Here is a 23467-nt window from a genome sequence, read left to right as displayed (position 1 = left end):
AGTTGTCAACGATTTGAAACATGTACTCGACGTTTAACTTTCAGTGCTCGGTGTGAGCGGAGAAAAAGTAAAAGAAAATGAAATAATCAAAAATTAGTAGTTCACGTTATAGACTTTAAAATATTTCCTTTAAGCCCAGACCCATTTCCATGCCTGTTAAAACATCTCATCTCGGAAAAACCACTCAGTTGTGGTCTATTCCTATTTTTTATTGCAAATGTTTTAAAACAAATCTATTCTTAGAGTCCACCGAGTCTACGAGGCATAAAAAAAAACTCTGCAGGGTCAATGGAAAACATGTCCGTCAGATTATACAATACAAGCTGACAAAATAATTAAAATTTGCATTTGAAAATCCAGACGGTGCAGAAAACCTGGCTTTTCACCCTTTCCCTTTATGATAATAAATGTTGTGTTACACTAAGTCAGCATGCATCCTTGGACTGACCATGCCAAATAGGAAGTATTTTTCCATTCGAACCGCAAGCTGCACTTTCAACGTCTGTAGGTTCTCTTACGCTGGCCGTGCGCAGGTGATCGAAGAACAAAGTCCGACGTGGTGAGAAAAGCTCTGAGTACTAGTCCATCTTAAGACTGCGGTATATATACCGAATAAACGCCAGCGACGACCAAAAAGACACGCTGCCCAACATCAGGGAGAAGACCAGCGCCGTGAGCAGAGAGTAGCCGAAGAACTCCGTGCTCTGCACCAGGCCGCTCATGGAGGACCTGTTCCTGTAGTAGAACACCGAGTAAACGAAGATGAAGACGCCGGTGGAGCCGGTGCTCAGCACGCTCCGCCACCACCAACGGTAGTCTTCGCCCGACAGGAGGAAGTAAGTGAGGGCCACGGAGATGCAGGCGCCGACTGAGAGCAGGATGGCGAAAACGCACAGCAGGATACCGTACAGTGTGTAGTGTTCTCTGCCCCAGACTGTTGCGAAGATGTAGTAAAGCTCCACTGAAATGGCGCTGTGAGGGGAAAGGAACGTGGAAACGGATTAAGGCGAGTCAAATTCAAGACTTCAATACTGTTTGGAGTTGAACTACTGTATTTTCCGCACTATAAGGCGCACCTAAAAGCCTTTATTTTTTTCAAAAGCTGACCATGCGCCTTATAATACAGTGCGCCTTATATATGGATCAATATTAAGTTGCAAAGTCTTGCAACTAACTTGCAGCCGCCGACTAGATTTTCCCCCGAACGCCAAGTAGTCCGCGGTGTCTGCTGGGATTTATTTACAGGCGTTTCATTGGCTAACCAATGTGTCAATCATCATTTGAATCGATCACTATTGGCTAAAGTTATTCGGAGGTAAAGGGGGCAGATCCTTTTTATCATTTACAGGCTGGCATAGGCTAAAGCGGCAAAACAAAGCCTGCAATTGGCCGAAAAAGATGAATGTAAATCACACGTTGGGTTGACGGCATAGAGAAAGCATTTTTTTTTACTATTCTGTATTTGTAAATATTTTATTCTCCTGGATTTACAACACTCACGGATATAAGAGGACCATGGTTGCACATTATTATTGAGCACAACGACTTCGGTGAGCTACTCCGGCTATATATTTTCCCTGTATCTTGTTTCAGACTGAACTCGATGTTTCTGTGATAAGCGGTGCAGATAATGGATGGAATGGAGTGTCTATTTTTAAATTAAACTCAATTCCAAGTGTTTATTGTCATATGCACAGTAAAGTTGCGAGCGAAAAAAAAAAAAAAAAAGAAACTAAGGAATGGTTGGCATTTCTTGAATCCCAAGACTTTAACCTTCCGAATGATATTTGGAACGATGCATTTGAGTGACATCGTACGAACAACGCATCCGCACATGTTCTCGACACGTATTTGCTTCTTTGCAAGCTTTAGGATTGTTAAGGGGGTAATAAGTTTGACTGAACTATCTGACTGTTTTGTCCACGTTCCCATTGTAGCGCCTTATAATCCGGTGCGTCTTATGTAGGTCAAATATAGGACCAAAAACTATTTTTTGAGGGTGCGCCCTATAACCCAGTGCGCCTTATAGTGCGGAAAATACGGTAGTTAGATTCTTTGAAGATCATGGCGGCGTGCACGGACGCAGCGGCTCACAGCTCTTCAGCTAATTTTCTATTTATTACCCGTTCTCTTGTCTTTTTTTGCTTTTCTGGACTCATGCGTGGCCAATGATACCTATAGTCGGGAGGAACTTATACAATTGGGTCTGCGTCTAAATTTCGACTTTTCGGGCACTTTTCATACCACCTTTGCCTTCATTAAACGAACTTCAGAACTTATCGACAGAGAGAGAAAGAGAAAAAATTGAAACCCAGTATGTATTTTTCCAGGGGGCCTTCATTAAAGGGACTTGCCGACTTATTGACAGAAGGAGAATAAACTGAAACCACTACAGATTTAGAGTCAATATTTTTGATGGACACACTTTATAAGCCATGCCAACTAAGAGCGAGCGAGCAACGTTTCAAAGGCATGACGAAAGGAGCCGGACAAAAACTCTTAACAAGATGTAGGGAGAACGCAGAACAGGTGTCCGCTCACAGTACAGTATAAAACATGTTTTTTTTTTTTTTTAATCCAGTTTTTTATTTTATTTTATATAGTGTTTCCCAAGGAAAGAGTGAACCAGTGATAAAAAAAAAGCCCGCGATAGCAAGGGGTCTCTGTATTTGCAGAAAACAGAGCGTTTAACCCATTTGATAATAATAATAATAATTAATAATAATTTCCTTTGTATTGTCATTCTTTGTAACAATGTACACAGAACGAAATGTCGATAACGGTTATGCAAAATCTATATATGATGGTAATCAGGTGGCCAGATAGATGTCGCATAATCGAATACCTTTCAAGATTTCGGCCAATCAAATGATTAAAAACGCTGATACCGATATCCGTCAAATTCCTAAATATCCCCGCTGATAATCGGCCCTCCCGATAATCAGTCTACCTCTAATTTTGAAATAACATTCATAATTGCATGGTGACTGGTCACTTCGACTCGTCCAAGTTCACGACATTTCGCAACTTCATAAAGTCGGTTCGTTACATTTCCAACGCTCTTATTTTAAGCACCTAAAAGTCATCTTTTAGTAGCAATAGCATCTCAATCTCACCTGAATGGCAAGAAGCCACCAATGGCCATGTGCACGGCAGCATGCTTGTACCAGGGTTGTGTCGGAATTTGCCGGGCGATGTTGCGAGTGCGGCAGGGCGCCTGGAAGGTTCCTCCCCGGTTCTTGCCCACGATGCCGCCGATGACGGTGAGGGGGAAGCCCACCAAGACCCAAGCGCCCAGCAAGAGCAGCACCGTGGTGGCCGGCAAGGCCTGGGTAGAACCGCTCCACCAGTGGATGGAGTTGACGACGCTCCACGTCATGAACAAAGGAGCTGGGGATTTAGAGACATATATAGCGTTTTTTTTAAACAGGAGCATATTGTGTTTAGCTGGAAAGAAAATACACGTTTTTTTCAGAATATGTGTTTTTCTGTTTTATCTAAATATGTTGAGAGCAAGTAACTATAGAGTACTGAAGATTTTATATATTTTTGACTATAGGATATTTTACGATCAAATACAAATTACATTTAAATGCAAAAGATATTCATTGGCTGAGCTGTGGGGCAGGTCATTGCGACCTAGTGGAGGATGAGGTTTACAGAAAACAGCAGGAACTGGGACAAGGGCTGGCGCAAGAGGAGCCTCTGTGACGAAGTTGTTCGGATAAGCTCTGCTGATATGAGTTTTTTAGACATTGCGACGCCTTTCGGTGAGGAGGTGGTGAAGCTGGCACCTGGCACGCCCATGGGAGGAGTGAGCACGCCAGCTTGTGAAAAGACGCGGAAGATCGGAGGAGAAGATCGAGGGACAATCGAGAGAGGAGGTTCGACACTAATTCGGCTAATTCGATGGAATTCACTTAGTTTATTATTTAAGAAATTAAATCTGTCCTCGTGTGGAAATGCCGGTCTCTTGTTCATTTTTCCATATAGAAACGAGCATGCATTTTTCTGTACCACGGACCGGTTCAAAGGTGATGTATGTAAAAAAAAAAAAAAAACAATCTACTTGCTGATGCCATCTCCTGGCAGAAATCATCATTGCAGCTTCTTTTGATGCACGTGCAAGTATGTGAAATTCTTAGAAGTGCTCAAATAAACTCTTCCTTTTTCATCCTTTTCTGGGTTTGGATAAAAATTTGGACTCTATTTAAAAGGGTCATTTTCTGACTTTCACCATTTTCATCCTTCAATCAAAGAAAACCACAACCAAGCGTGTGATATCACTCTTTGGTCTTTATAATGTTGTCTGTAGACTTCTGAGCCCAGAACAGGTGCATTCAAACTTAGACTAGTTCACACACAGGTGCACTGTTTGTCATTGTTAGTCATTTAGGTGGACATTGGAAAACTCTGAAGTCACCAGGGAACATCTGGAGTCAGTTGGCTGAGCTGAGAGAACAGAGGGACAATTTTTCTGGCAACACTTTCCAGGTTTTTTCGTCGTTAATTTAATACAAACTTGTGGTAATTTGGTTCCACTTCACGATTCTCATCTCATTAGCAACACCTCTTATCCTCAGTAGGGTCGCAGGGGTGCTGGAGCCCATCCCAGCAATCATCGGGCAGTGGGCAGGGGACACCCTGAACTGGTTGCCAGCCAATTGCAGGGCACACAGGGACAGACAACTCGCTCATTCATACGGAGGGAAAATTTCGGACCGGCCAATCCACCTGAAATGCATGTCTTTGGAATGTGGGAGGAAACCGGAGTGCCCGGAGGAAACCCACGCAAGCACGGGGAGAACATACAAACTCCGCACAGGAAGTCCGGTAGCTGGATTTGAACCCACACAGGGGGTTCCCAAGACCTTAGAACTTTGCCGCACACGCGCTAACCACTGCGCCGCCGTGCTGCCTCACTTCACGATTGTGCTTCTCAAAAAATATTTTCGGTTTCAAGCTTTGAAATCCTCGTAAGAAAACTTACCAGAAAAGAGTGTGGAGGTCAGGATGATATTCCAAACCCAACGCTTGCCGTTAATTTGCGTGTAAAAGCTGCATGAGGTGTACCCCGACACGCAGCTGGTCAAAGCGTACAGAACAATGGCTGCAGAGTTGATGGCACCGTGATGGTGCACGTTGAACATTCCCAAGAGAGCCATGACAATGATTCCTGTAACACAGAAGAATGATGATCAAATCGAAAAAACTGATACAAATGTGTTAAAAATGAAGAAAAACAATGCACACCCGTGGCAAGAGTCAGAAACTGCGCCCCGACTCCAAGCACGGCACAAAGCAGGCTTTTGTAAGGGGGAAACCGGAAAACATCGGTGTGTATGATCTTCCAGCCGTTGTCTCCTTGGTCCAGATCATCACAAACAACCTCCTCCTCAACGTTATACCTGCATATAAGGTCAAGACGAAATCAGCCAACAGAAACATGAATAACAGGGAATCCTTTATAATTGTTTGGTTCGAAATCATATACAGTGGAACCTCTGTTTTCGAACGCCTCTCAGTTCGAACAAATCGGTTTTCGACCAAAAATTTTGAGAAATTCTTGCTTCGCCGTTCGGTCAAAAAAATTGGAGTTCGAACGCCGGTAATGCGTGAGTGCGTATGCTAGGGTGCCATGCTGAGCGCCGTACGGGTGTTTTAGCCTCTTATTATGCCTCCGAAGAAAGTCGGTGCAAGCAGCAAAGTTGCTACAGGTGAAAAAGAAAAGTAGTGCGTACAACTATTGCATTTAAGAAATAAATAATAGCCAAAAATGAAGGAGGTGTGCAAGCACCTTCTGCTGACCACCACAAAAGTAAGAAATCCTATTCATAAGATTACGATAACACGAACGTACGATTAGCCTGGGTTAGCTTTACGTTTACGTTAAACATTCAGGGTGTTGGAACGGAGCGCAACATTGAGGGTGTTGGAACGGAGCCCCCTTTCCAATGGACCGCTCACCACTTGTTGTGGAGACCCGGGTGCTAAATGACTTGTAAACGACCTGATTTTTTTATTTTTACACGTTCATGTTAGCGTAATCTTTCGTACGGAAGATTACGAAAACGCAGACGTACGATTAGCATGGGTTAGCTTTATGTTTACGTTAAACATTCAAGGTAAACATTCAGGGTGTTGGAACGAATAAAACGATTTACATTATTTTTAATGGGAAAAATGATTTCGGTGATGGAACAAATCGGTTTTCGAACAGGGTTCTGGAACGGATTATGGTCGAGAACCGAGGTTCCACTGTAGATAGAAAATAGTCCTTCGATTTGACTGCATCTAGAGCAGACCAGGGCACTCCGGTCCTCGAGGGCTGCATGTCCTGCTGCAATACCAGGACAGCTCTGGAAATTCCGGTCTATTAGTGATCCCAAGAGCCAAGAAGAGATCAGCAAGTTCGAGCGCGTTCTCCATTCGGGCCCTGGTGCTGTGGAATGCTCTGCCCCCTGAGATTCGATCTGCAACCTCAGTGGAACTGTTTATATCTAGGCTTTAAACACTTCTATTCTTTAGCTTATAAATGATCTATATTTCAAGTTGACAATGTCTGTGTATCAGTTGCAGCCTGGTCACCCTGGAAGGGGGATTACCTCATGCGTGGCCCCTTCTCAAGGTTTTTTCATTCACCTCAGGTTGAGGTTTTGAGTTGTTCCTTGCCCTCATGTAGGTTTTAGATTAGGGGATAGTGTAATAATAGTCTGTATTTTGCAATCATCTGTCTGTGCAGCCCTTTGAGACTACTTGTGATTAAGGGCGTCACAAATAAACATGATTTGACAGTGATTCTCTCATATTGGGAAAAAGTTTTCAGCCTGAGGGGATTTGGTTTGAAAATAGGGTTGATGTCATCAATTGTGTATGCTAAAAATGCTACAAAGCGAATTCTTATGTGAATAGGGCAGGGGGCACAATTGATTCATGACCTCATTAACTGCCTGTCACAAGTCGTGTAAATAGGAGTTGCTACATGTTGCAGTTGTTCTCTGCAGGATTTAGTACAACAACTCTGGCTTTCACTTATTTAGATTGGCCAATTGAGGATTAGACTTAACAAAATCAGGCAGGGGAAACCTGAGGATTTTTTTATTGTTTCAAGTTTCCCCCTTAAAAATAGAAAAAATTAACTGAAAACGAGCACAATTTCAACAAATTTGATAAAATTGTGTTTTTTGCAGTGTACTGTCTCACTCTCAAACACCTTTCTCCAAATGTCGAAATATTTTCAGGCAGCCGGGATACTTCACTATAGCAGTATTTTATATGCACAACAAATAAGAGTGTGGAGTTTGCATGTTCTCCCCGTGCGTGCTTGGGTTTCCTCCAGGCCCTCTGGTTTCCTCCCACATTCCAAAAACAACGCATGTCAGGTTAATTGGCCTAACCAAATTGTCCCTAGGTTTGAAAGAGCAAGCGAATTGTTTGTCCCTGTGTGCCCTGCGATTGGCTGGAAACCAGTTCAGGGTGTCCCCTGCCCACTGCCCGAAGATAGCTAGGATGGGGATAAGCGGTGCAGATAATGGATGGATGGATAAACCAAACCTCAGAATGGTAGTGTATATGGAAAAGCAAAATGCATATACGAACCTTGCAAAGTCGTTCTTAAGGACCCGCATGAGAATGATGATGACGAAGCCCAGCAGCAGCACCACCAGCACCAGTGAGTTGATGATGGAAAGCCAGTGGATCTCCAAAGTTTTGGGGAAAAACGAGTAGTCCCGGAGGCGCTCTGCTCGCCGGGCGCGAGGCAGGCTGGACTCGAACCAGCGCACGCTGTAGGTGTGCGTGACCGTCAGGCTCCCTCCGCCGACCCCGACCCCGCCCACGGCCGCTCCGGCGCCGTCCTCCAAAGGAACCGGTTTCACGTCCTTCACGGAGACGTTCGCGAAGATCACGGAGTCGCCGTTGTACTCGATGTTGAAGTCCAGATGAGTCCACAAGCCCACCTGGAAGCAGTGAGGAAAATGGTGCAGCAGAGTAAAACTCAAACCTTTTTTTTCCTTTGACCAAGTTACAATTAAAAGCTATATTGGTTCGAACGGGTGTAGAAGTTTACTTTGTGGCTGTGAGGCAGGAAGCCACTCTCCTCTATGTATCCTACAAAACCCCAGATTGGGATTTCATCCAGGACGAATTCAAAGTAGTACAACTCCTCGATGGCCTCGCGAAGCTGGTCCACCTAAAATAAACAGTTGAAAAAGACACATGTCAAGGCCTTTAGGTAAATGCAAAACTAGATGGTTATTGTTTAATTAAAATGACTCGTACATCAAAGGTTAGTATGCATAAATGTCAGCAGTAAAATTTACTCCATGAAAAAACTCACGGACCCTCTCCTCCTTCAGAACACTCGACTTACGAAAAACGGTAGATTCTGACATTTTTTTCCTGGTATCGGAAAATATACGGACATTTCTGTAAGTTAGATTCTGTATTGTGTACACCTTTTTCAGAGTACAGGACAGAACTGTAGTGCTTATTTCCGCCACTACTGGCGTGTGGTTCTGTGAGGTCACCTAGCATCCATCCCGAAGAAGAAATCGAGCTTCCTCTTCCTAGTTCGTGTGTAAACATTCTCTACTCTATCTCCAGCGCGCTAAGAACTTTGACATTTTTATTGTTTAATATCTCGTGCATCCATTCAATATGGTTGGTGTAAAGTGTAAAGAAGAGGCGAGCTGTTTCTTTTGAAATGAAAGTGGAATAAGAAAGCTTGATGCGGTTGAGAAAATGGTTGGATCGCTTTTTTTCGTCCACTTTCTACCACGGAGGAGGAAGTCGCCAAACTGTTGAAGCTCATCTTCCAAAAGTAAGTTAAACTTTATTCATCTTTATAGAGCATTTTTTTTAATTTTAGTTTTATTTTATTCATTTTTTTAAGTAAATAACAATACAGGTTACTTATCCAAGCCTTAAACATACATTCCATACAAAATATAGCACTGAAGCAACTTACGGACAAATTCAACTTATGAACGATCGTCCGGAACCCATTTCGTTCGTAAGTAGAGCAGCGTCTGTAGTTATTTAATACCTTTTACATGATTACACTTAACACAGAGATAGGTTTATTCTATTTTAAATACTGGACAACGGCAAAGGAGATTCCATAGGATGCCAGTTCCTTATTTTGACATTATAAATGGTAAACGTTCTGCATCTATATAGCGCTTTTCAAGTCAATGAATACCTCCCAAAGCGCTTTACAATGTACTTCACACTTACCCATTCACACACACACACACACACACACACACACACACACACACACACACACACCGTTAGCAGTGTCAGCCATGCAAGGCAACTAACTGCTTATCGAGGGCATTAGGTAGGGATTCAATGTTTTGCCCAAGGCACTTTGACATATAACACAGAGGAGCCAGGAATCGAACCTGCGACCTCTTGATCCTGAGCGAATGCCGGGCTACATTATAGCACATTATTGTTCATTGTTTTTACTATTACATTATTATTGCTATCGGCCAATCATGTGGCTGTTCTTTGATACCCACACCCTTTAGGGGTGATCTGCTTCTTGTAACCTTGGAGATTGAATCAAAAGAGGGTGCTCAGGGGAGGGCCCAAGTACGAGGAGTGAAATTCCTTATCTGAAGGCTTCCCTCCCTGTCCATTGATGTCTCCTCTCCTTATTTTGAATGTCTTTTCAAATTTGACCGCAACACATAGTTGCCCACCACCCACTTTTTGGGCCGCGGTCATCTTTTTTCCACCGTCTCAAAATTCTTATCGGGTTGTTGTGTCACATTCTGTTGTTATCTAGTGTGTTGAAACTGGTGAGTAATCATCATGCAATTTGACATAAAAACAATCAGCATACTAGTTGGCAAACTAGGTTTAGCTTCTACAGCAAACTGGATAAAGTGCACGGCAATGGTTAACAACAACTGTAGCCGCAGGACAAAGACTAGGAACCTTCCCGTGGTGTCCTGCGAAGGGCTCTCTCCCGGGGGAGCCTTGCGAATTCAACTCAATCCACTCAGACTCGCTCTCTCTTTATTTCTTGGTCCTCTCTCCTTCTTTGTCTCTCCTTTTCTCTCTTCCCCCTTTACACTCTTGTCTCTCATTTTCTCTGTCCCTCTCTTTCCTACTCTCTCCCCACCTCTCTCACTCTCTTTTCCCCCTTTTTGCGTTTTACTCTGTCTGTCTTTCTCTTTCTATCTGTCCCTCTCTTTCTCTCTCTTCTATTCTCCTTTCTCTGTTCTTCTTAGGGCGGGCGACTTTGAGAGCAACCCTGGCCCCCAGTCCAAGTGCCAGTGGTGCTTTCGAACCATTCGCTGACCCAATCACCTGTACTGCCTGCCCACAGGGCTTCCATAAATCATGCACCGGCCTGTCCGACTTCAGAGGCTTCGTATGCTTGGTTTGCTTGGGTCACACCCCGTCAGGCCTGGCGGGACAGGACAGTCGCAGCCCCCTCTCCTTCGGAGAACTACGGAGCCTCCCACGAGCGAGTCTAGCGCTGCTAAGGATTACCTTAGGCGCCTTGAGTGACTCAACGACGACGACGACAACTATAGCCCAGTTAGCAGCAGTGAAAAGTCATATTTAGTGGGTGGTTTCACAACTAATCATTCACCACGATAATAAGCGAATGCAATTTGCTCCAAAACTGTGGAAACCACCAATGAAAACACAAAAAGATGACTCTCACTTCTGTGTTGCAATCTGGCACTATTCTCATTATGGCTTTTTTAACCAGCTCAGTAGCCTAGATAGTAGGGCGCCCGCTCCAAGACTGGGAGGTCGCCTGTTCAAGCCTCCGCCGAGTCATACCTAAGACTTACAACATTGGTACTCATTGCCTCCCTGCTTGGCGCTCGGCATTAAGGGTTGGAATTGGGGGGTTTGGTCACCTAATGACTCCCAACACAACAGTTGGGTCTAAAAACCCGGCGCCGATCGAAGGCGACGCGTCACGTCGAGAGGTTCGCGTGTCAAATGAATTCTGGTATATATCATGTTTATGGTCTATACTGGCTGAATAAATAAATAAATAGTCTGGAAACATCGGGCTCAAATTTTACACGACACGTCCGTCATTCCCGTTTTCTTTTGGTGCTGGAATCTGAAGCGACTCGTCAGCTCCTAGATGGGGTTGGGTCTCCCCCCTGGGATCCCACATCAAGAAGGTCCTCTAGTTAGTGACCTGCATTTTTTTTAATGCGGTCCCCCCGTGGGGTCCTTGCCTGGTTCTTTTTTAAAGAGGCTTCCAAGGCGGCTAAGCTTGGTAGTCTATGTTGTGACAAAGGGGGGAAGCGATGGTTTTGCCCTATGGCTCCTCCATGGCCCTTTTTCCCTTCCTCTTTTTTCTATCGATGCAGTAATCGCTGTCTCGAATGGTCACATGATCCAAAAACGTCACATAAACAACTCATAGCAGAACTGGAAAACGACGCAGCTGAAAACGGCATCAGGTGTACGGGGGCACGGTGCCGATGGCGTTCTGCAGACATCGGCCTCTACACCAAATTCCTCACGGGGTTGGCGCCAGGTCTAAAAATTTATAAAACGAAGGTGAATTTGTATGTATGTTTAAGTCTGCGGCTTTAAATCCCGTGCGGCTTACCCAAAGGCAAAATTGTGTCTAGTTCTTACATGTGAATTTCCCTTCGGGGATGAATAAAGTATCTATCTATCTATCTATCTATCTTGAGCAACCTTCATTTAATCAGGTGCGCTCTGTGATCCGGAATTCACAGTACAGTGGAACCTCGGTTTTTGAACGCCTCTCAGTTCGAACAAATTTGAGTCCGACCAAAAATTTCGAGAAATTCTTGCTTCACTGCTCGGTCAAAAAATTGGAGTTCGAACGCCGGTACGCTAGGTTGCGATGCTGAGTGGCGTACGGGTGTAGATCGCTCTTTTCGTGACCAACTGTTATCGCGTTCTGACGTGCTTCGTTTTGCTTTCGCTTTTAATATAGGTGTGCGAAGTTTTTTAGCCCCTAATTATGCCTCCGAAGAAAGCAAAGTTGCTACAGGTGAAAAAAGAAAAGTAGTGCGTACAACTATTGCATTTAAGAAAGAAATAATAGCAAAATATGAAGGAGGTCGTCCACCTGCGCCTTCTGCTGACCACCACAAACGTAAGAAGTCCTAGTCATAATTTTTTTCTTTATCCTTTTTTTTTACACATTCATGTTAGCGTAATCTTTCGTACGGAAGATTACGATAACGCGAACGTACGATTAGCCTGGGTTAGCTTTATGTTTATGTTAAACATTCAAGGTAAACATTGAGGGTGTTGGAACGGAGCCCCCTTTCCAATGAACCGCTCACCACATGTTGTGGAGACCCGGGTGCTAAATGACTTGTAAACGACCTGATTTTTTTATCTTTGCACGTTCATGTTAGCGTAATGTTTCGTACGGAAAATTACGATAACGCAAACGTACGACTAGCCTGGGTTAGCTTTAGTTTACGTTAAACATTCAAGGTAAACATTCAGGGTGTTGGAACGGATTAAAACGATTTACATTATTTTTAATGGGAAAATGATTTCGGTGATCGAACAAATCGGTTTTCCAACAGGGTTCTGGAACGGATTATGATCGAGAACCGAGGTTCCACTGTACTTAATAACCAAGACAGAAGATTTGTATTTAAAAAGCTAAAACAAGTAAATATAGCGCTGCTTGAGCCTTTCTTACTTGTTTCTCTGAAAGCGTGAGATGGCAAAGAGTTTTCTTCTCAACATTCTCCCGGAAGCGAATGTGATACAATGATTCGGCCATTCTGTCTCCATCTAACACCTCTCCAAGACTCAAAGATTTGTGATGCACCTGCAGAACAATCAAAAACATAATCATGAGAGATGGCAGAAAATGGCAACAATTTGATTTGGACTCACCCTGGTTAGTAATACAGTTAAAGGCATTTGGGTTTTCAATTATAAATAGACAAATATTTTTAACTACTGCCGTTAATTTCACAAATTATAATGGATGTTTTAGACCAAGACCACTAGTTATTTTGTATGTCAACCGCTATTGAGGGCCAACATCTGGACAGTGTAAGGCAGGGGTGTCAAACAGGCGGCCCGTGGGCCGGATCAGGCCCGCTAAGGGATTGAATCCTGCCTGTGAGACCACGCTCAGAGAAGCGCAAGAGAAAAATGAGCTGCAGGTTGAAATACGTCCACTTGATGTTGCCAAAGCCAGGTGCCTCTGACAAACGTTGTACTTGTATTTCTCTCTCTCTCTCTCACTCTCTCTCTCTCTCTAGATAGATAGATAGATACTTGATTCATCCCCTAAGGGAAATTCACATTTCCAGCAGCATCCCTGAGCTGAGAACAGTACAATAATAAAGCCAAAAGAATACAATATACAAATACCCAGTGTGACGTGCAAATGCCCACTGTAGCGTGTTATATAGAGTAACTAAATAGTGCTACACAGAATACATATTGCAGTAAGATTTGGTAATATCCACTGCAATATTTCTGTGTCCTTCGATGTCTCTCTGTTTCTTTATGTCTCTCTCTCTCTTTTTGTTACTGTCTTCTTCTCTCTGTGTATTTTTACCTTCTTTTGCTCCCTTTTCCTTTGCCCTTCTCTCTTTATCCCCTTCTCTTTCTTTCCTTCCCTTTTCTCCCCTTCTCTCTTTCTGTTTCTCTTTAGATTTCTTTATCTCTCTCTTTCTTGCCCTTGCTCTTTGGTTTTTCACGCTCTCTCTTTTCTCTCCCTCTTTCACTCCATCTGTCTCTTTTCCTCTTTCTTTGTTACTGTCTTTTTTCGCTCTGTGTCTTTTTACCTTCTTTTGCTCTCTCTTTATCCCTTTCTTTTGTCATACCCTCTCTACTTTTCTCTTTCTCTTACGTCTTTCTCTGTTTTTTCTTTCTCATTCATCTACTAGTCCAGTCCCCGAGAGAACGTTTGTTCGATCGTGTGGCCCCCATGTTAAAATGAGTTTGACACCGTCCCTTTTTTAGTCAAATGATTTTGGCAGCCCGCTAGCGTTTTTGTCAAAAACTCAAAACCTTGTATTATTAAAAAAATAGAATACTATCATAAGATCATATATATTATTTTCATAAATAAATGAGGAGTTAATCAAATTAACTTGTTGATTTCTCATCATATAAATGAAACGCCATGGTGTGCACAGTGACGAAAATAAGTATTTGAACACACAGCTATTTTGCTATTTCTCCCACTTCGAAATCATGGAGTGGTCTGGAATTTTCATTGTAGGTGCATGTCCACTGTGAGGGAGATAAACTAAAAAGAAAAATCCAGAAAACAATGCATGATTTTTTTAAATAAAATGGATATATATATATATATATATATATATATATATATATATACACACATATAAAATATAAATAAGGAGTTAATTAAAATAACTTGTTGATTTCTCATTAGATAATGGCAAATGGCATGATGTGTATATGTGCTTCCTATCTCAGTCAGTCAGATAGAATCTTGGTGAGGTCAGGCCCTCCCCAGTGCTAAAGTGAGCACTCCCCCTGACACACGCTCTATTACTGCCCGAATTATTTCTATTATGTCATATCATCTGATAAAGATCCGATACAAGTAGACTAAATGTATTCTCCATTGTTGCTTTGTTGTTTCTCCGCACTTGACAAAGATGACCTTTTGTGATTGCTGAGTTAGCCCCGCCCCGCCTGCACTGTGATTAGACAGCTTGGTAAAATGTGACATTCACGAGCGTTGCATTTTTCCCAGGTTGAACATTTTAGCGCCAAGTGTTCATTGCGGAAAACCTTCCTAACTTATCGCACTGTCGGCATTTTTGACAGACCGTAAAAACATGACGCTGCCGTTGCAAGCAAATGGAAAATTCTTTCAGAGCAGGAATGTGGATTGGCGGACGAGGGCCCAAACAGAAGTCTCACGTGACAATAACCTCCTGTAAACCTTCAAAGAAGTACTGGCAATCAAAATGCAGCGGTGCTGATATTAAATACTATGATTTACCAATGTGAGTACAGTGGAACCTCGGTTTTCGAACGCCTCAGTTCGAACAAATCGGAGAAATTCTTGCTTCGCTGTTCGGTCAAAAAAACGGAGTTCGAACGCCGGTAATGCGTGAGTGCGTACGCTAGGGTGCGATGCTGAGCGGCGTACGGGTGTTTTAGCCCCTTATTATGCCTCCGAAGAAAGTCAGTGCAAGCAGCAAAGTTGCTACAGGTGAAAAAAGAAAAGTAGTGCGTACAACTAGTGCATTTAAGAAATAAATAATAGCAAAATATGAAGGAGGTTTGCGAGTGTCTGATCTTGCTAGGGAATACCCCACCGTCCACCTGCGCCTTCTGCTGACCACCACAAAGGTAAGAAATCCTACTCATATTTTCTTTATCCTTTTTATTTTTTATTTTTACACGTTCATATTAGCGTAATCTTTCGTACGGAAGATTACGATAACGCGAACGTACGATTAGCCTGGGTTAGCTTTATGTTGACGTTAAACATTAGAGGTAAACATTCAGGGTGTTGGAACGGAGCCCAACATTCAGGGTGTTGAAACAGAGCCCCCTTTCCAATGAACCGCTCACCACTTGTTGTGGAGACCCAGGTGCTAAATGACTTGTAAACAACCTGATTTTTTTATTTTTACACGTTAGTGTTAGCGTAATCTTTCGTACGGAAGATTAGGATAACGCGAATGTACGATTAGCCTGGGTTAGCTTTATGTTAGGTTAAACATTCAAGATAAACATTCAGGGTGTTGGAACAGATTAAAACGATTTACATTATTTTTAATGGGAAAAATAATTTCGGTGATCGAACAAATCGGTTTTCGAACAGGGTTCTGGAACGGGTTATGGTCGAGAACCGAGGTTCCATTGTATTACCATTTAATTAAATGTAAAACTCATGTTGGTGATTTGTTTTTTTTTAACTTGCTGATAGGATACCTTCATATAGTACGGCATTGGCATTGGAAAAACACTAGTTTAGATGATAAGCAGATTTTTTGGGTGTATTAAACTCCTGTTTCGTTTACCATGCTTTGCAGGTGTGACTTGTTTGCTGTGTCAATGCCTTTTATAACTAGCGTATTTATGATTCACTAGCTTACAAGGGCACACATTTATTATACATCTAGCTTCTTGGTTTTGCACTAAATTGCACCAGATCGATGTGTTTGAATATAAAGTGTAGTAAAATTTCTGGGGACCATACCCATTGAATGTCCACCCACAAGGGTCTCAAAAATGATATGGAAAACACTGCTTGGTCATGCTACAACCTATACAAAAAACAGAGACTGACAACAGACTGACCTTGTCTGGCCTGCAAACAGGCAAGGTGTAAAAGTGATACGTCTCCTGAGGGTTATGATAAGGACCAACTTTGTTGACATACAAAGTCACGTTGTCCCCCTGCTTGAAGCCGAGTACCCCCGTTGCCAGGATGCACAGGACCATGATGCAAAGCAGGCTCATTTTTGTCTGCCAGCAAGTTGGCAGGTGACCTCTTCCACGGAGCATATGTTCTGCTGCAAACACAAAAAGTCATCTGTTAATTCGACTTATTTGGATTACATCGATATCAATGCCAGTGTTGTCTGTCTGAAGTTGATTGTGTGTAAAATGGGACAATATTGTGTCACAAATACCATGTTACCATCTTATCATACATACACTGCAGCTCCTAAAGATCTTTAAATAGAGATTTTATTTTATATGAAATGATCTGCATTTAAATAGTGCTTTTCAAGTCAATGACTTCCCAAAGCGCTTTACAATGTGCTCCACATTTCCCGATAGCAGCCTTGCAGCCATGTAAGGTGCTAACCTGCTTATTGGGGGTATTAGGGGTTCAGTGTCTTACCCAAGGACACTTTGACATGTAACACGGACGAGCCGGGATTCGAACTGGGATCCCTTGATCCCAAGACGAGCGCTCTACCCCCTGAGCTACTGCCGCCCCAATATAGATAGATGAGAATATAGATAATAAACCTCATTCATGTCGAGGAACTCTATATAGATAGATGGATTTAAATAGTGCTACGGAAAATACACACTGTAATAAAAAATAAGGTAGTATGCAAATGTGGGGGTGGGTTTAATGTGGGCTTTTACTCCCTCGGGTGGAGTTAAAGAACCTCATGGCATGAGGAAGAGAAATCTCTAAAACATCCAGGACAGCCACCTGTAGTTTCCCTACCGGGGCATATTGGGTACATTTGAGGCTTTTTAGAATAGAATTGTCTTTATTGTCATTGACATCAAGGTTGTGAAACATTGTATGGAACGAGATCAGACATGGCACTCCTGGTAAAACATGGAATTAGGTCTTTGAAGAGAAAAGGATAACATAGGATCAGGATAGGTTGGTTGGATCCCTTAACCACACGGGTCTTGGGGGCACCATTTCCTGTGGTGTGTCCTAGGCAAGTACAGCCTGGTGGTGGCCATATAAGCAAAAATAATAATTACAATGTAGTTCTTAGAAAACTCCATACCTGTCAACCTGTACGTTTTTGCCGTACAAAGTATGTTTATTATGCATTTTAAGACGTGTACGACGTACAAGAAAATCTGTACGGACAAACGCAAATTTGTCAATTATGGGTACCATCCGGTATACACCGACTATCACGAAACGGCAAATCAATCAAGTCAAACGAGATCGCCGCGGTAGCCTCTATCTCGGTATTGGTTTTTTTCGTTGCAAACGAAGCGAGTGGTTCAATGCTACTGCACGCATGCGTCTGCAGCCTCCGATTTCATGTGGTAGTTGTGTAGTGAAAGGAAGTCCGTCACTTTTTAGAGAACCGGCTTATTCAGCTCAACTCATTAAAGAGAGCCGGCTCTCATTCGCCTCACTTGCTTCGATGCATTATATTACGAATTATTATGTTGTATAAAGAAGTTAAGAAAAAAAGAAGTATAAAAGGAGAAAATGAAAAAAAAGACAGGTTTGTGGTTATCCCTTTAAGTCAGTATATTACCAACAATAATTTAATGCAGAAAATTAGTTAATAATTTGAATAAGAAAATTCTACTTAATTATATTTGCATGTATTTTGTCCTTCTTCAGTGAACGTCCAAGCTACTTTTTTATAATAAACTTCATTCATGTCGAGGAACTCAGTATCTCACAATAAAATGTTAATTAACAATATATATGATATAACGAAACACATGTACAATATAACATATTAAACTACATAAACACGTTTGAAAAAAAAATATATGGTGTAAGATTATTTTGTATTTTGTAAGGGAAAATACGACAGTTTGTAAAGGCATTGAGCCGTGGAGGTATGAAACTGGCCTAACGTATAATAATAATAATGAAAAAAAAAAGAATAGAGCATTGTAACAATAGTGCAATGAAAATAAGTATAATAACATTTACCAGAAGCAAAAAAAACAATATAATCCACAAGATATATATATTTTTTAACAGTTTTCTTTTGCAAATATGGTAAATGGAGATAAAGCAATAAAAACAAATTGCTACAGCAAAGCAGATGAGGGTTTAAATCCAACACCAAGAAGTAGTGACTCCATGAGTGCGTTCAAAAAGAATTAGTCTATTCTTGTTCTGAAAAGGATCACATGACAAATTGATCCCGATGATGAATTCTACTTTTTCATACAATGTCAAGGTGATGAGTCATAAAGTCGAACAAGTTAACCTTTTAGCAGACTTGGAGTGCCCGTCGCTTGCATATATCGCCTCGCCTATATAAAGGTTTAATGATCGGAATGGTGCCCAGCGACTGGCCGGCAACCAGTTCAGGGTGTCTCCTGCCCACTGCCAGAAGACAGCTCGGATGGGCTCCGGCACCCCCGTGACCCTACTGAGGATAAGCGTTGCAGATCATGGATGGATGGATGATTGGAATGGACTAGGCAATACCTTGGTCATGTCTGTTGTAATCAACAAGACAGTCTGTTATGATACTCATCAACTCCGACCATCTTGTTGGCAGTAAGGTGTTTGTTTCCGAAGAAAAAAAATCCACTTGTGCCCAAATTGGAAGAAAACAAAGCCGCATTATGTTCGTTCAGCAATGCCCGATTTAAGACATCACGGTGCCGTTTCATCAAAATATGATAAAATGTGTGTAAATGTCATTGTCACTGTGAATCATTCCATGGAGATGTTACAATTTTCATCACTCAATTACCGTAAATTCCGGACTATAAGCCGCTACTTTTTTTCCAAACCTTCAACCCTGCGCCTTATTCAGTGATGCGGCCAATTTATGTAATTTTTCTAACAGCCGCCAGCGGCTCTCGAGTACAAAAGGTAAGATTTAGACCGGTGGAATATATATATTGCAAAAAGAAAGGCACATGACGTAGCTTTTAAGCTAAAAGCAAACGAGCAGTCCGATAAAGAAGGAAACAGAGCTAAAGAAGGAAACAGAGCTACTGCACGTAAACTTCACTTTGCGAGCGTGTTGCTAGCGTGTTTTTGATTAAGGGAGCGTGGGACGACATCTATATGACAAAGTCTCTTTCCCATACTGGGGAAGACGACTTTGATGACGTCAGTTAAAAGGAGGAAGATGAGGACGACTTACCGTGGTTTTAACAAGTACGGTATCGTTTTTTTAACAGACCCGTTTACTGTGCTGCGAGCGTGTTGTTATTAGCGTTTTGCTACCCTTCACAGGCACGGTTTGGGATGAAAGTTAGAATATTATAATTAAAGCTTTGAAAACTCTCTTGGTGTACCGTCTTTCTTTGTAAATATGTGTAACCGATGTATAATATGTATTTGCACCTGTATATTTTTGTCATGTATTTATTTGAGACACTTATTCTGATATGTTTTGCGAATTAAAAAAGAGGGGCGGAGCAAACGCGGGCTGACAGGAAGTGGGGTAAAGGTGAGTTAGACCTGTTGTCGCGGCGGACAATAGTGGATATATATTTTTCCCACCCTTACCTTTGGAAATATAGACTTTTCTTCCATGGATTAGTTTCAACGGGTACTCAGACTCTGCAGATGTGCATCAAACCTTAAGTACCGGTATCATTTTCTGTTAATTTTGCCGGCTGTGGTTTTTGGACTGTGTACTTTATATTCAGTTACAATAGCGGGACTCCAAGCTGGGGTTGGGCTAATTTTATGATTGTATTACATGTTTTAATGTGGGCGCATGCGGCTTATATACAGGTGCGGCTTGTATAAGTACAAAATCGGTTTTCCTCTTAAAATGTGGTGCGGCTTACAATCAGGTGCGCTCTATAGTCCGGAATTTACGGTATACAATCTCTCATGGGTTCAACAAACCTGCCTGCTACATGAGAATTATTCGTAAACCGGGAGATTTCAAGATTAGGGGAAGTCCCCTGGCTACCTACACTGCCGGATTTATCAGTTAGTGCTCTCGAGATTTTGACTGTACACAACTTCACCCCAAAAAAAAGTTGTAACGGAGTTCAGGATGAAACTGATGTTGCAGCAGTCAATAAGTAATCTCTACATCAGATTTCAAAAAAGACAACATCTGCGGGTCATGACAATGAAAATGTCAATGTCTTATAAAATGACATCTCTTTAGGTTTCAATCACTATGAATAAAATTGAGTTTTTCCACTCGTTTTTTGGGGGGTTGTGAAAGGGTCCCCATTTTTCGAATCACGTTGTACCATAGAGGGACAATGTGTACTATTTGTCCACTACTTGGTTGCTGTGTTGTGTAGTGGAAAAGAAGAAGAGTGCTCCAAAGCACAAGGAAGAATACAAACTACATAGACTAAAAGTGACCAAACCGCACTATATTTGTCCAGCCCACAAGCTTGCCATCACATACAACTTTCAGTATTCCCTCAAGCGATTTAAGAAAGACAACCACATTTGTTATCAATTCAGTATTTGTCCCTGGAAAGATCGGAAATTGCTGTGCAATTTTTTTTTATCACTTACACAGGATTTCGACTTGTGTGGTTACATGTCACCTCCCTATAGGTGAGGCTCATTAAGAATGAATGGCCTTTATTATCATTATACAATAGTACAAAATCAGGAGGGTTTTCCATTTCTGTGCAAAGTAAAGACCAAATAAAAAAAGATAAGTGTAAAGAGAAAAAAAACCTGCGTACTAATGATATACTGACCTCCATAACGCTTCTATACTGTCTATCTTCCAATCAAAACTCAATTCAAATTCAAAACCCACCTTTTCAAACGTACCTATCCATCATAAACGGCTTCACGTGTTCCCCCCCTTTTTTATATATTTTTAATAATTGACATCACTGTTCTATAATCTGAGTACAGCGACCGTGGGTGTCCTTGAATACACTTCTAAATCTAACATTATTATAATAATAAATATGTGCACACTCACAGTGAGAGTTTTACAGTAAATTGTGCCCAAGTGTGAAATAAATACATGTAAAGTAAATACAAAATCCGCACGATAGTGGGGGCGGCATTAGCTCAGGAGGTAGAGCAATATTCTTGGTATCAAGAGGTCGCAGGTTTGATTCCCGGCTCCTCCGTGCTATATGTCAAAGTGTCCTTGGGCAAGACACTGAACCCCTAATGCCCCCGATAGTTGCCTTGCGTGGCTGACGCTGCTATCGGTTAGTTAATGTGTAAAAGGGAAAAGTGTGAAGCACATTGTAAAGCGCTTTGGGAGGTCTTCATTGACTTGAAAAGCGCTATATAAATGCAGACCGTTTACATTTATTAAGTCCATTTTTTTTTGCTCATTCAAATAATCCATCCATTATCTGCACCGCTATTGCACAATAGGGTCGCGGGGTGCTGGAGCACATCGAGGCATCTTCGGGCAGTGAGCAGGGGACACCCTGAACTGGTTGCCAGCCAGTCGCAGGGCACACAGAGACAGACAACCACTTGCTCATTCACGCCTAGGGACAATTTGGACCGGCCAATTAACCTGACAAGCATGTTTTGGGGAATTTTGGAGAAAACCGGAGTGCCCGGAGATCACCCACGTAGGCACGGGGAGAACATGCAAACTCCACACGGGGAGGCTGTGGTAGCTGGACTGGAACCATGAAACACTGCAACATGGGGATGCGCGCTAACAACCCAGGAGCCGTGCCGCTTATTCAAATCAATATTGTTTTTATTAATATATTTTTTTTTTAACTGTTTAAAGTTCACGGATTCCATAACCATCGTGGTTGTGATGATGACACTACAATATTAAGCTTGGATATGAAATCAACAGGAATTGCAGGAAGAAATGACAGAAGAATTAACAAAGTAAAACAATTGTTTATAAAAAAAACGGCATTAGCTCGTCTTGGGATCAAGAGGTCGCAGGTCCGATTCCCGACCCTTCGTGTTATATGTCCAAGTGTCCTTGGGCAAGACACTGAATCTGTAACTGAATCTCTAATGCCCCAGGTAGGCGCCAATAAGCATGGCTCACTCCCTATTGGTGTGCGAGTGTGTGTGTGTGAATGGGTAAGTGTGAAGCATATTGTAAAGCACTTTGGGAGGTCTTCATTCACTTGAAAAGCGTTATATAAATGCAGACCATTTACCATTAGATGTATCAAAAACAAAGTTTATGGTATTTGGGAAGTCCAGAAAAAAAGACATTCAAATATCCCATGACCTCAGAACTCGTTAAAATATAGTTAATTCAAAATTATAGCAAAAATAAACCAACATGAGTAACTTCTACTCCCACGGTAACCACAAATTGTGTATTTAAAAAAACCTTTAGCAACAGGGTAATTTTTTTTAAATCATGCATTTAAATAAAACAATTTAAACATCTTTTTAATGAAAAAAAGTGTGCATTGGCTCCCCAAAGGTTGGGAAACACTGCAGTACTGGAACAATGACGGAATTTCTTGTAACCTCTGCCCTTCCTGTGGTTCTATGGCTTTTTAAGGATGGAAAATACCGACACAGTCGCTGTTGTGATTTGGCACGGACAAAGTTGTGTCCAATTCGAATTGAATTCAGATTTCCATCCTTGAAATTGATCTGGAACTCATTCCCAAAACTGTCGAGAGTTAAATGACTTATGAACGATGAGAAGACAACGAACCTGTTTCTCCGGCGGACTCGTCAACTCCAGGCCCCCACGTCGACGCAGGAGCTCGGTGTGAAGATTTAAAAGCAAAACATTCGGAAGAAATTGGAAGGCGATTTAAACACGTTTTTAACCGCACAGTCGGGCCATTTACACCGAACTAGGTCAGCGCGATCTCCGCTACGAGAAAAGAAACCATATAAAAGACGTTTGAATCCACGTCACCTAGAAAATAAAAAAGAATGAAAGCTCACTTCAGTTTTCCGGAGTGGGCGGGGAAATAAAACACGCTAATGTACTGCACCCGCATTTGACCAAAATATTTTTTTAAATTCCAACTATTTTACCAATAAATTGTGCTCGTAAATCAAAAAAATGCGTTTGAACGGAATGTGAAATTGAAATATGATAGCAACAACCGCAAATTGTTCTCCGGATTTCCGGGTTGAGCAACCGGCCAA

General features: G+C 42.0%; 1 protein-coding gene across 3 annotated transcripts; it reads right to left on the bottom strand.

Annotated features, from left to right (window-relative positions):
* Positions 1-188: 188 nt before the first annotated feature.
* On the bottom strand, positions 189-23461 carry tm9sf1 (transmembrane 9 superfamily member 1). 3 transcript variants are annotated; one of them, XM_088322440.1, is made up of 10 exons: positions 23261-23460; positions 23022-23186; positions 16294-16508; positions 12686-12817; positions 8069-8191; positions 7600-7958; positions 5254-5408; positions 4991-5176; positions 3117-3390; positions 189-972 (listed from the first exon to the last, which is right to left on the bottom strand). In XM_088322440.1, the coding sequence occupies exons 3-10, from the start codon at positions 16498-16500 to the stop codon at positions 579-581; spliced, it is 1830 nt and encodes a 609-aa protein (XP_088178566.1). In that variant the 5' UTR covers positions 16501-16508; positions 23022-23186; positions 23261-23460; the 3' UTR covers positions 189-578. The 3 variants fall into 3 exon arrangements, with proteins under 3 accessions (XP_088178566.1, XP_088178567.1, XP_088178565.1); XM_088322441.1 differs by having other exon boundaries at positions 16294-16505; positions 23022-23461; XM_088322439.1 differs by having other exon boundaries at positions 23022-23460.
* Between the last annotated feature and the right edge of the window lie 6 nt (positions 23462-23467).

Source organism: Urocampus carinirostris, chromosome 18, assembly GCF_059441175.1.
Source record: "Urocampus carinirostris isolate Australia breed hairy pipefish chromosome 18, RoL_Ucar_1.0, whole genome shotgun sequence".
Taxonomy (NCBI): Eukaryota; Metazoa; Chordata; class Actinopteri; order Syngnathiformes; family Syngnathidae; genus Urocampus; species Urocampus carinirostris.
This window is presented reverse-complemented; position numbering and strand designations above follow the sequence as displayed.